We start from the raw sequence: 14,170 nt of genomic DNA on the forward strand, positions 1-14,170 counted from the left end.
CACTGTCGGATCTAGGGGAGGGGCCGGGGGCGGGCCCCAGCCTTTTTTTTGGGCCAAATTGAGGCCCGCAGGGAAGAGGAGGACTATTTTTGAGAGCAGCCCCCCCCCTCTAATTGCAGGGTCGGGATGATCGGACCCCTACTTATCTGAAGGTCTGGAACCGCCACTGCTAGGAGGGTTACCCTTCGTACTGAGCCATCTCAGGCAAGAGAGCTCTTTATACATTCCTTTTTAAATAACAGCGAACCGTTTTTATGAGAAATTGCAGAGGGTAGGGTGCCCCTGGGTGAAGGGAGTCGTGAGCCAACCTTTTTTTAATGCAAACACTTTGGCTCTTCTTGACTCGCCTGCCAGGGAGAAATCTGGACATACAGAGTACGTGTGTAACCTGGGGGGCAAATTTTTGGTTCGATTGAAAATGACAACTTTATTCATACGTAAACGCTCCGTAAAAGAAGGCTTGAGGCATTTCGTGTCATTGAGGCGTTCTTGTTCCTCTTAGACGGCTGAACCTGTGCATCTGTAGATCTGTAATCTAGAGCCCAGAGTTCACCCGCTCCTCAGTCAGCAGTAGGCTAGGTCCCTTGGGTGAACTCTTGTAAAATGGATAAATATCGTTTTTTGATTGGTTATTTACAAAACAATAGAAGTCCGCCCGGAAGTCTTAAAAACGCAATAAGTAAGATATGGTTGCTTCTCTAACTTATATAGCTGAAGTCTTCCCTTGGTGGGGATTTGATTCCTTAGCTGCATTAGGACGGCGATTCTTTGGCTTTCTTTTAAACAGGCTGAGCTAACGTGTTCCGAAAAATTTAGTTCCAAGAATGATCAAATTCTTCCAACTGGCGCCGTGATTATGACAAGAAGATCACTGAAGAGAATTTGTGTATTGATACGGTCGATTATAACAAAATCTTCATTCACTCATTCATTCATTCAGCGTTAATAATGTCTTCCTGTTTATATGATATCATTATGTACTACATAAACAGTCCGTAATTAGTCCGTGTCTTAGCTCTGTGTCTTATTTCGAGCAAATCTAGGTTTCTTCTTATTGAAATGTAGCATTTCTTGTTTTGGTAAAGATTTGTGTCCACAATAGTAATGCATTTAAACTCTTGGTTTTAGGCCATCGTAATGTGCATTTTAATACATTTATTATTTTAATGCTTTTTTTTTCTTATGTGTGCTACGTTAAAGGACAGAAACAGACCCAACAAACTCCAACCGAGAAAAAATGGTTAAATTTAAAAAAAGTTAATGGCTCTCCAATCCAGCTTTTGCAAAATTTCAAGACTTTAATTCTTCTGTTTTGAGCCTATAATTTTATAATAAAAAGAGGGGCCTGATCGGATTAAAAAGGAACTTGAATTTTGGTAAATTTTCGCTAAGAAAATGGGATTGGGTCGGACTGGAAATCACAAATAAATTTGGAAATTTTGGAAGCAACTGAATGTAGTAATTTTTTGAATGTGTACTTTAACAAACTTCATCAGAACGTTGGCTCCTCCTGGGTATTGCGAAATTTCTTGGATTTCATAAACATTAAAAAAAAAATAGTTCACCGAAAGGGTATTTTTGACGGAATAAAAGACAATTTGAATTTCCGGTCCTGTCGCGGGATTCTCCATATATATTTACAGACAGTCGCTATTAAGCCATGAACTGACTGCATCACACGGCTACTAAGGGACCTCCCAGGGGTTTTGGGTGCAAGGGAACATGGACAATTATTTCCTGTATTACACCAAAATATTAGTCGGATACATGTGTATTCCCATCATCAATGTTCATTTGTCGTATATTCTAATTGAACTCTGTTTCTTGACTCACATACTGAGATACTACTTAAATGTATCATTCGATATCATTCTATAATTACTAGTTAAGTTCCAATGTCACTGGACCAAGATGTATCCCATGACTTTGATGCTTTTGTCCCCATTATCAGGACTGTGGGTGGCCGCGTTCCCACACGTATTGGGACCATCAGGGTGCCCTCCTGTACCAAACCCGATTCTGGAATTACAGCTGTTGCACTCATTTTGGTCGTTGCCAAGGATACCGATTCTTGCTTTAGAATGGCCAGTATGAACCACTGCATTGAATCCTTCCATGTTACAGTGGCGCTGTGAACCTGTGAACCAATCAGCGTCTTCCACGTGTTGCGACCCAGTGAGGTGGGGCGGTATTTACCGTCAGCGATCAGTGAGTACAGAGAGTTGGCCTGCTTGTCGATGGCAACGAAGTTGATTTGATGGCCGATCTTCATACCAAGACAAATCTTGGAGAAGGGTGTGTTCCAGTAGGTCGGTAACTTGGCTTCAGGGTGGTCAAAACCAGTCTTCCCTCCTGGAAGATTAAAGTCGATCTTGTTGCTCCAGAGTTGGGAATCGTAACGAAAGGTTGCCTATCAAGAGAAAAAAATAGCGATATTTAATACAAACTGAGAGTTGCACTATCCCAACAAAAGGCTTTACTTAAATTGTTTGACATCTTGAGATCATTTCAAAGACACTACGCAGCTCCTTTAAAAAATTGTAGAACCTTGTTTTACCTTAGTAAACATTTTGTCACTAAAATTGTTTTGGAAGACTTTACGCTTATTAAGTTACCAGTCAAGGTACCAAGCACTAGTTTTGTTAATTCTCTGAAGAAGAACTAAAGGTTTCGAACGAATATTTCTGCCTCCAAAAAAACACAGCGCCAATACTCCTAACCTGCGATCAGGCTTTCTTTTTTCGCGGCAGAGAGAAGGCGAAAAAAGGAAAGCCTGATACAATTGCTTGTCAAGTCGTCTGCCGCCCCCTAATTAAAGTATCTGTCAACGTCGTCGAGAATGTCGGCGATGCCATCAGATAAGCGTGATTAGCGCCTTCAAATTATATTTTTACTCTCGCAAACATGTGTTTGAATGACCCTTTTTGAACGAGCTGTTCGGATGGTTTTTAAAATTTGTTTTCTGCAAAGGCTGATTTTGTGTGAGGCTCATGTCAGACATTTCAAGGTCGTAGTTTTCGTCACTGGCACGATCGTCTGCATGGCGTCTTTGGTGGTGTGATGTAATACATGTACTTTCGACATTGGTGGTAGATCACGCTCTTGCCGAATCCCGTCGGATGCACCGCCAAAATATCTTTTCTTTCACAAACTATTCGTCGAATACACTCCCTTGTTCGTCTTTAAATGTTTTGTGAACAAAACCCTTGAGAAATTTTCTAAAAGCTAGAAGAACTCGCTTCATTCCGCTCAACACCCGCCATGATAACAATCATCTACGCGCGATACTTTTGGACCGGAAATTAGACTTGAACTCAATTAGCCAATCAGGATAGAGTTCTAATGTTGCCTTTTGTTTCCTGACCAATCAGAAAAAAGTCCAGATTCTGGACTTTTTACAGACGACTCGACAAGTAATTGTATCAGGCGTTCATTTTTCCGTTGACCCCTCCGCCGCGAGAAAAATAACGCCTGATCGCAGGTTACAATACTCCGAAAGTTTTCACTTAAACATAACGCCACAAGAATACGTCATAATGTTTGACAATGTTTTAACTACATTGTTGCGGGCCCAAGAGAGGCCCACAACCCTAATCTTGACAGTGACCAGCGGATTGCGTTTTACGCGTGCGCGCCACGTTAATAAAAGGCGAACAGAAAACGGAAGTTGAAAATTTTGTTCTTCCACTAAGAACGATCGGAATGCGAAAAATGTGTCAATCACGACAGTTTGTCGTAACACCGGAAGAGAAAATCTGTTCTCCAAGAACGATTGTCACATAAGATCTAGGCTTCTGTCACATGGAAGATTGCAATCATTACAATTTGCAGACTTGTTTTACGGGTGTTGCTTTTGCGAAAATTTGCTCTGATTGTATCACGCATAAACCACGGCAAAGCGAATGATTCCAACAACGGTTATTCTCGAGAAATTCGTTATAACACTGCCAACATAGCGAGTTTATCGACCGAGGAAAATCACATCTCAATTCACACCGCGTGCTTGACAACAGTTCACTAAACTGTCAATCCGACAAAAAAAAAACAACTCTGACTGTGTGCTCGATTACACTTCCCAAAACGATAAAAACATGCATTCCTTGCGTGACGCGTTACTCGGGATAGTTGTCTTTTGTCCATTTAATCATTTATTTATCGACACTGCCATCTAAAATTACGCACTCTCGTACCAGTACCTTTTCTAAGTGCGTCAAGGCCCGCACTTTCTAACCTGTGGTTACCACTAGTTTTAGATTAGAGAGTGTCATGTTTTACCTTAGCGCCGTCAATTTTCATGACCAGCGTCCATCCACCACCACCGCATGCTCCAAGGCCATGAATTGTCATGTGACAAAAAACAGGGACCTTCGCAGCGTTTATTTTGAGTAAGTAAGCTCTATTCCCCTGCGACCTGATTACAAAACATTAGAAGAAATAAATGAGAAGCAATTTAGCACATTTGTATAATACTTTCCCCATTACCTTTCTAGATGGTTACTCGTACAAGAAAAACTAGGAAAACCAATATTTTAAGCTATCTCAAAAGTTCCTTTATTTATCGAACTTCATTGATAAAAAAGATGCTTATAAAAATATGACAGCGAACAAACTGCGGCGGTCTAAGGCAAGGATTGTTCATAAATTTGAAATCCAGATTTTTTGTCACAACTTTCTAAGAGAAAGCACGGTTATCCGTTAATCATTTTTAAGGTCTTTCTTTCGTTTTACTCATTGGGTACTTTTGATACTTACATGTTGTAACGTGACAACGTACGTATGGTTCGCGTAAATGTCTTTACACGACGCGAAAGACGAACCTGCAAAAGATAAAATAAACTAAGTTAAGGGAGAAACGAGACAAAGATACTAATCAAACAAGAAACGCATTTTTACACAACGCAAGTCACGACGCGAAGGACGAGCCTGCCCAAGATAAAATTCAATAAAGGCTAGTTAAGCGAGAAACAAAACAGAGAGATTAAATCAAACAAGAGGCACAATTCTATAAGCTTTTACACGACGCAAGACACGTTGCTTCGTTACACAACGCAAAGGACAAACTTGTCCATGATTAAATGTAATAATGTTGAGCGAGAATCAAAACAAAGATCTTAATCAAACAAGAGGCACAATTTTACACGACGCATGACACGTTGCTTCATTATTCGACGCAAAGGACGAACCGGTCCAAGATAAAATTCAATAAAATTAAGCGATAAACAAGACAAAGATACTAAATCAAAAAAGAGGCACAATTTTACACGACGCAAGACACAATGCTTCATGGGGGATTCAACGTTGGGGTTTCCACGAGATGTGGCGTTGACTACGTAAATAAGCTTCTGAAAGTTTTTCTCCAAAGTTGCTTCAAGAGATTTGATGGCTTTCTCGGCGTTGTGTGAATCTTTCGTGTTGGCGATTTCAATGTGGCCTGAATTTCCATTCGCGTTCACGATAATTGCTTTTTCGCTCTTCTTCGAAGGAGCCGGAATCGACACGGGTGCAGTGTTGTTACCATCAGCAGTTACGACAGCGATGACACAGGATAGCAGCAGAATGAACCGAACCGAGTTCAGAAACGAGTGCATCTTGTTGAGTAATGTCTTACGAAGTACTCACTTTTGGAGAAAAAGGGCACATTATATTTGTTTATTTGGTATTTATTTGTAGTGCATTAACAAAGCAAACACTTCGGCAAAGCTGAATTTACCACTAAATCAATCCATCAATAAATCAATCGATCAATCGATTAATACTTAAGTGGAATGATATATCGATCTTCACGCGATGTTATGGTTAGATATAGATACGCGTCTCAGCATTATATACCTTCCTTATTAGCCTCTCTTAGTGTGTTATTTTAAAGTGACAAAAATGACAACCAAACTTTCTGCGGGAAAAGTTTATTGTAACAATAATCTAACGAGTCGTGATTTTATCTTCTTGTTTATTTGGGATTTTATTTTTAGTGTATTAACAAAGCAAACACTCCGGTAAAGCTGAATTTGCCACTAAATCAATCCATCAATAAATCAATCGATTAATACTTGAGTGGAATAATATATATTCACGCGATGTTATGGTTAGATATAGATACACGTCTCAGCATTATATATCTTCAGTTATTAGCCTCTCTTAGTGTGTTATTTTAAAGTGACAAAAATGACAACCAAACTACGGGAAAAGTGGTTTTAAAATATATAAAAAAAATTGTTTATGCAAAGGAATATTGTCCTACAGATCATCTGCATGATTTGCAGATAGACGTTTTAACGTATAAAGAGATTAAACTCTACGTTTTCAAGAATCCGTTTGCCACTTAAAATGTCGACATTGTCAATAAAGCGTCGCCACTTCGTCTGAAGACTGACACTCGCTATTCTCATATAACAATTCATCGGCTGGTGATATTCCCATGGGATTTTAAAGGAGCTTTGTCGAAGGACGGAGAATCTTGCATAAACACGGCTAAATTTTGTCACGTTTCTTGTTTTTTATCCACCTTAAATTGCAGAAACTATCTTTGCCTATATTGTTATATTATTACTTCTTCCTTCAAATGAAATAAGAAATGAAAAGATATATATACATGTAATAGCACAAAATAATACCTATAGCCTATTGTATAAAAAAACGCGGAAATAACAACTCAAATGTATCATGATTGTTCCCGGGGGGGGGGGGGACCGCATATGAAAGTGACGGGGATGCTCGTCGTCTCGCTTAGGGGTGTAATCTGACTTTGGTCTCGCTAAGGGTGCCGGGAAAAAACGCAAAAACGCCAGTAGCCAATGGTCCGTTTAGGGACACCAATAATATACATATAAACTCCATTCTAGTTTGTATCTTTGGGGCAACAAAGCGAGCCACACCCAGATTGGTCCTTTAGGGCTCAAATCCGACGAGCATCCCCGTCCGTCATATGGGAGTCCCCCCCCCCCCCGGGTGATTGTTACTAGTATTTAACGGCCAAAATTCCTCGCACAATTTTGCAGTTAGTAGACATTTCAAAGGAAATGCTTATGAAGGACTACGAAAGAGAATTTGCACGACTTTCCAGCAAGTCGTGCTCGTCTCAGCGAAGAGTTATTGGCCTAAAAGACGTTTCTTCTGATCCAAAATTTACACTTGTTTTGAAAGAGATAAATAATTTGTTTTTCACCAAGAAGGATTTTGGATGTTGAAAACAACGTTAGGTCTTTATCTATCGATGGCATACAGAGGCCAATCGCTGTGAAACAACACGTTAGCCAACGACTACTCGATTGTCGGCGCAACTTGCAAATCATCAAAATTGGAAGACAGGATATAAACATTTTAATTTTAATTCACAACAATTATTCCACAATTTTTAAATACGAAGATTTTATTTATTTTTAGATGAATATTTTCAGAAATATGATTTCAGGCGCAGTTAGCTTTTGGAGACACATTTTAATCCTGGATTTTCAATGTAATTTTTTTTAATATATTAACACTACACTCCAGACCTGAAAAGCTTTCAGCTTTAAATTTCATTTATCGTGCATAAATAAAGAAACAATATCATGAATAGGAAATGGATCGTACATACAGTTTAGGATTTTTAACATTAATTCTGAACGTCTGCTGTTGCAGCTTTGTCTTCGAATTCGTAATTAAGTTCCTCGACGATGTTGAGCTCTGCCGGTATAAGCGCTTCGTCGTCAAAGACTAAGGAACTATTGGAAATATTCAAAGGTCTCCGGTTCAATGTAACTACAAGGAGCCTGCAAACGGACACTTTGGTGACTATACTAAAGAGGTTTAAGCTGAAGAAAACAGTAATCAGAGGAAGGGTGCTAGTCGTCAACAAGACGGAAAGATATTATCAAGGGTAGATATTTGCAATTCCAAACAATTAAAATTTTTATTGTTTTGATGTGTATCGTATTAATTTTCGCGTGTTTAAAATTACGTGCAATGTTCTCTTCCCGCATATTAAATTTTGCGATTATTTTGAAATCACGAAAATCGCGAAAATAAGTATTCCAGGTTAGGGCCATGTGATAAATAAAAATAAACAGAAACTCTTATCAGCAAGAAGAATTTTTTGCGCTTTTTCTAGCTCCTGATAGAGTAGCCAACATCTACTCTATTTAATACATACACCCTATTGGATATTTTAAAGATAAATTATGTGTTGCTCTGTAGCACTTTGGGTTAAACGTTCGTGTAAATAATTTGTTGAAAAAGTGCTCAATTGTTCTTGACAAACAGAGAGACGTTTCGGGAAAACCCCTTCATACGTCTCTCTGTTTGTCAAGAACAATTAAGCACTTTTTCACCCTATTCGATAGTTTAACATTTACGTGCGGATTTTAATGTTAAACCACCGAATAAGGGATTCATATATTATTTTCTCTATATTTTCATCAAAGTTCTAGTCCGTTTTCCGTTAGTTTGTCCTTCCGTATTTTTGCTCTGTTCTACAGTGTAATAACGTGGCATATTTTGCGCGTTCTTTTGCCCTAATATAAAAAAAAAATCGCGCAATAGTGGAATAATAAATGAATATAAGGCAAATTCGTCCAACGAGTGAGATGCAGAAAACAGAGGATAATGTGTGTGTATATACGGTCGGATGAAAATAAAATCTTCATGAGCTCATTCACTGACTCATTCACTTTATATAGCTGTAGCAATGTCTTCCTGTTTATATAATGTTAATTTAATTTATAGTGAGCTCCATTAGTCCGTAATCATTCCCTTGGACAATTATAAGTTGTAATTATAAGTTGTTGAGTGGATATTTAATTATGCCTTAGAAGTGTCTTATTTCGGGCAATATTTCCCTTTCTTTTTTTTATTGAAATGTAGCATTTATTTTCTAGTTTAGGTTTAGATTCGTCACGACAAAAGAGGATGTATTAACCCCAGTCGTTATAAACTTTTCGTGTTTCTTTAAAGAACAGCAACAAAATAAATCGGGCCGAGAAAAATGGTCAATATAAAAAAGGTAAGGCAAAGATAACAATATTTCGGCGTAATATACAGGCCAATATAGAGTCCTCTTAATTAATTAATACGGCTTCACTTAAAACTGCGCGCCTTAGTGAGTTGGATCCTATCATTAAATACCATCATCATATGCATTATATCATTAATTTCGATATATTGAAGTTTTAACCTGGCTTCCATGCTTAGGGGAATACAACAAAAAATGTCACATCAATTTCGAGTGAAGAATAAATTATTTCTTTTGTTTTATTCCCACAAGCCTCTTACATGTAAAATATCGAACTTAGCCTATTTGTAAGTCACGAGAAATCGACCCGGTCCAGAAATACAAAAAAAACTCAAAGGGATCATTTTAACCATATAGTTGTGTTTCAGATATTCTTTGAGGATCTTCCACCATCATGCACTTTATCCTATGCCTGTCAAATGAATTTGGTGATTTGCTGGACGCGCACTTAAGCAAACTTCATCAGATCGTGCGGTTCTCTTCAGTCTTCTCTTTTTAATTAAGATCTGCCGCTAAAGGAATCGACTGTCATTTCGGTCAAATATCCTTAAGGCCATGTTTACACGGGACCGGTCCGGATCGGATCCGGTCCGATTTTCGGACCGGATAGGCCTTCTGTTTACACGGGACCGTTCTGGGACCGGTCCGGAACGGATCTAAAACTGGACCTGCTATTTTGCAGGTCCAGTTATGGATCCGTTCCGGACCGGTTCCAGAACGGTCCCGTGTAAACACCTGGATCGGTTCCAAATGGTTCCATGTAAACAGGTCCGGTTCGGTTCGGAACGGTTCTGGACCGGTCCCGTGTAAACGTAGCCTAAGGCAGAAATTAGAAGATCGTGCACGTGAGGTAGGCACGAGGTCCTGGCGATAAGCGCCCAAGTTAAACACGCTTCCTTGAATGATAGTCCTTGACAACTGTTTGACACTATGTGCCATTTATGCCCGAGTGCTGGTGTCACTAGATGGCAAAATCGTCCGTATTCTGGAGTGCGCCTTAGATACATGGCCTCCGTAAAAACGTCTGGAGAGATTCTTGGGTTGGAGTTTGAGACTTTTAAAGAAAAGACTCGAGCCAAAAAGGCGGACTGCGACTGGCAGGGACATTGACCATTAGGCAGCCCTGTCTTGTTAAATCAAATCAACTTATCAACCCTTGATATTTTTCGATAATAATAGGGCACGGAGTTTCCGGCTCTTCACTCACCCTACCATGAGTACGGTGGGCGAGGAGATATCATAAAAAATAGACTGGTTAACGTCCTGATTCTCATAATATGAAAAGCGCCATGCAGTTTTATACGTAAATGTGCGCTTTATAAGGACCGACATTAATTTTCAATTATTACATTATATTGTATCGTACACTGCATGCTTACGGTATGCCCTGATTTTGTGACCATTATCTAAATATTGGTCATTTATTAGGTAGTCAGCATCGACTAAACTGTCTGCCAAACTAGTTTGCATAAAGGTTGGTTCTCATATAATCGCCCCGATCATTTCGATCGCCTCTATCTAGCGATTGCAAGCGATGAGGGGGTTCTCATATAATCGCCTCGATCGTCTGGTATTGGCAAAACGCGCGGCCAAGGCCTTGGCCGGCGATTGAGAGATACTTCACAGAGCGAGAACACTTTCGTTTCTTCAAGTAACGTATTTATGCCGTGCGAAAGTTTTTATATTTTCTTTCTGCTGTGGCGCGCCGGGGCATCCGAACCAAACTTTTCGCCTATAGCTTTCCAACTGTTCAGCCTAATACTGTACTTATTTTTAAAGTCATTCGAAAGCTTGCTGTATATAGACTCGTTTTTGGACTTCTTCCGTAAACAAGGACTGGTTAAGTTCTACTGTTTTGAAGGCAAAGTTGGTTGTGAAGCCGTGGGTAATATTGACGCACCATGGGACAGTTTGGATCGCTTCGATCGTTTATCTGCATGAAAATAGTTCTCTTAAAATTGTTCGCAATCGCCTCTGTCTGCGACCAATCGCCCGGATAGAACAGGGGCGATCCAAGCGACTGCGATCGCCCCAATTTCTGCAGGCACTAACGATCGTCTGTGAAGTGTTCTCACATTAACGCCCTGCTCGTTAGACAACTTTTTGAAGTGACGGCGGCGATCGAAACGATCGGGGCGATTATATGGGAACCAACCTTAACGCTCTGTGGCACTATTTGCTCATGTTTTGTAACAACGATATTATTTTACCTCACAAACTAATAGAAATGCAATCAGCCAAAAGTTCGAGCATTCGAGTACAACTTATGACTAAGATCGTTTGCTTCGGTTTACTCATCTTTGATCAAACCCTGTAAGCCATGCTAATATAAGTGCGGCATTTTTCAAAATCAGGGACTTTAGTTTTCCACACGCTTTATCTCTGAAATGAAGTCGGTGACCCCCACTTTTTTTTTGCATTTCTGACACAACTCATTATCCGACTGCATTATTTTTTAAAAAAATCTTCCCACTAGAAAATTTTGGAGCGAACGTCCTTATGTCTTGTAAGTAATAATATTTTCTAAAACGCTTGTTCCTGAAAAGGAATGAAATCTGAGTATCTAAAGGGAACTTTCGGCACAGGGGTAAGAAAAACAAAAAAAAATTTAACTCATTTTTGGAATCGTACTGGGGTTACAGCTCTAGGAGCTTCTACGAAACGCGCTTTGAATCCAATGACTAAGCCCCATTCGAGCGCGGCACATCACTCTAGTCCTGCGGGGCTCCCAGGGGTTTTGGGCATAAAGGAACACGACGACTTTTTTTCAAGGGAACAAAAGATATTATAAGATCGTTTTGAGGCTGTAAAGAATATCTCTGCCTTTCACCGGAAATTTTCGTGAAAGCATGCAAGAAAATGCAAAGCATTGAAGAAAATGCCAATTTTAAGGGATCCTGAGAGAACAGGTGTATCACCACCCCTCCCCCTTGGCAGGCCCTGTCACTGGGTTGAACGTATGCGTTGTGTGTGCATGTGTAACGTCTAAACATCAGTATTGCACATATGAATTCCCAACACCAATGTTTATTTATTCTGTACTTGATCTCTGTTTCTTAAATCTGTTGACAGTACATGCTGAGAACCAACTATGCTCTATCAGTCAGCATCATTCTATGTTTGCGGTTTCCTATTTTCTAACAACATGTCTTATGACAGCTTCTAATTATAAAGTTTTCAGTTTCCTTCTCACTGAACCAAGATATATCCCATGGCTTCGATGTGTTTGCCTCCATTGTCTGATGACGGATGGTTTATAGCCTCGTTTCCACACGAGTTAGAGTCATCCATGCTTCCGTAGTACCCTGCTGTACCAAACCCGATTCTCGAATCACAAGTGATGCAGTCGTTTTCGTTGTTACCAAGGACACCGATTCTTGCTTTGGAAGAGCCTTTAGGGCTGCATGCCGCATTGAATCCTTCTTTTTTACAATTGGTCTGCAAAGAGGCTTGAGAACCAATCAGCGTCTTCCACGTGTTACGACCCAGTGAGGTGGCGCGGTATTGCCCATCAGCGATCAGCGAGTACAGAGAGTTGGCCTGCTTGTTGATGACAATGAAGTTAATCTGTTGGCCGATCTTCATACCAAGACATATCTTGGAGAAGGGTGTATTCCAGTAGGTCGGTAACTTGGTTTCGTGATTGTCAAATCCAGTCTTTCCTCCTGGAAGATTGAAGTCGACCTTGTTGCTCCAGAGTTTGGAATCATAATGGAAGGTTGTCTAGTGAGAATAAAAATAAAAAAAAGCACGAGATTAAAATTAAATACTTAGCTTGCAGTCAATATGATTGGCGAATTTTCTGTAACATTAATGCAACTTTTTTTTTTAAAGAAACTCTGCATAAGATAAACCTGTGTCACGTTTTACCTTAGCGCCATCAATTTTCATGACCAGCGTCCATCCACCACCACCGCATGCTCCAAGACTTGTCATGTGACAGAAAAGAGGGACCTTACCAGAGTCCAATTGAAGAAAGTAAGCTCTGTTGCCTTGCGACCTTATAACAAAAAAAAAAGAAATGACGTGAATGCTATACTTAGAACTTCACCGCCTTTCTAGATAATTACTTATGCAAGACAATTTCTGAACAAGAAGAGTAATACTTAGAGCTTTCTCAAGATAATCTTTTATACAGTGAATTCTTCAAACTTCATTATTTAAATCTAATATGATTAAAACATATCACAATGAATGAATTGCGGCGGCTTTTGAAAGAGCGACAAGGGAAGGGTTGTTCGAGAATTTAAAAACACAAGGAGAGGTATACGTTTTTTTACATTTTCACATTGCCTAGTTAGTTCTTTAAGGTCTTTTTTTTCTTAGTTACTCATGGTATGTCAGTTATACTTATCTAGCTTTATTTTTCAACCCCATAACTTACTTATGATTCACGTAAATGTCTTTACACGACGCGAAGGACGAACCTGTAAAAGATAAAATGCAATAAAGTTAAGCGAGAAACAAGACAAAGAAATGAAATCAAACCATAGTCACAATTTACAAGAGCCAAGGCACGCCTGTCCAAGATAAAATGCAAAATGTAAAGCGAGAAGCAAAACAGAGAGATTAAATCAAACAAAAGACACATAATTTTTATACCAGATTCGACGTTGGACTTTCCACGAGATGTGGCGTTGACCACGCGAATAAGCTTCCGAAAATTCTTTTCCAAAGTTGCTTCAAGAGATTTGATGGCTTTCTCAGTGTTGTGCGAATCGTGATCCACGTTGATGATAATTGTTTTGTCGCTCTTTTTGGCGGGAGCCGGAGTCGTCTTCAATCCTGGTGAAGTGTTGTTCCCATCAACAACCATGGTTAGGATCGCGATCACACAGAATAGCTGCAGAATAAACCCAACGTCCAGAATTGAGCGCATCTTGGTGAGTGATCTCTTCACGAATTTCTTGTTATAATAGTCCGATGAGTGAACTGTTCTAATTTACCGTAAAGTGTTCGGCGCATTAAAACACTATATGATGCCGCCACTAAACAAGATACATTTTCCTGCCAGCACTTGTCAACCAATCAAATTTCTCCACACTTTGTTTATTTCACGCTTGGTTATTTTTAATTAATCTACTCCGTTTTAAAAATATGAAGCGAACAAGACTCACTTGATCAAAAGTTCTGTTTTACTTTGTAATTAATTGAATGATAACTTCTTACATTTGTCATCATTAT

At 39.5% G+C, this 14,170-nt stretch overlaps 2 protein-coding genes and 2 pseudogenes across 4 annotated transcripts in view; all 4 read right to left on the minus strand.

Moving 5' to 3' along the window:
• The window catches only part of LOC144636444 (putative skeletal organic matrix protein 5), a 143,408-nt pseudogene that overhangs the window by 58,026 nt on the left and 71,212 nt on the right, over positions 1-14,170 (minus strand). The window lies entirely within an intron of this gene.
• LOC144636424 (putative skeletal organic matrix protein 5) overlaps positions 1-14,170 on the minus strand; it is a 49,983-nt gene that overhangs the window by 5,025 nt on the left and 30,788 nt on the right. The window lies entirely within an intron of this gene.
• Positions 1,780-5,601, minus strand: LOC144636445 (putative skeletal organic matrix protein 5; annotated as a pseudogene). The gene is made up of 4 exons (XR_013567510.1): positions 5,276-5,601; positions 4,768-4,817; positions 4,276-4,404; positions 1,780-2,410 (listed from the first exon to the last, which is right to left on the minus strand). The product of XR_013567510.1 is annotated as a putative skeletal organic matrix protein 5 (transcript).
• On the minus strand, positions 12,004-13,865 carry LOC144636433 (uncharacterized). The gene is made up of 4 exons (XM_078495645.1): positions 13,589-13,865; positions 13,371-13,413; positions 12,857-12,986; positions 12,004-12,709 (listed from the first exon to the last, which is right to left on the minus strand). The coding sequence occupies exons 1-4, from the start codon at positions 13,863-13,865 to the stop codon at positions 12,176-12,178; spliced, it is 984 nt and encodes a 327-aa protein (XP_078351771.1). The 3' UTR covers positions 12,004-12,175.

Source organism: Oculina patagonica, chromosome 13, assembly GCF_052425735.1.
Source record: "Oculina patagonica isolate OP01 chromosome 13, crgOcupat, whole genome shotgun sequence".
In the NCBI taxonomy this organism is placed as follows: domain Eukaryota; kingdom Metazoa; phylum Cnidaria; class Anthozoa; order Scleractinia; family Oculinidae; genus Oculina; species Oculina patagonica.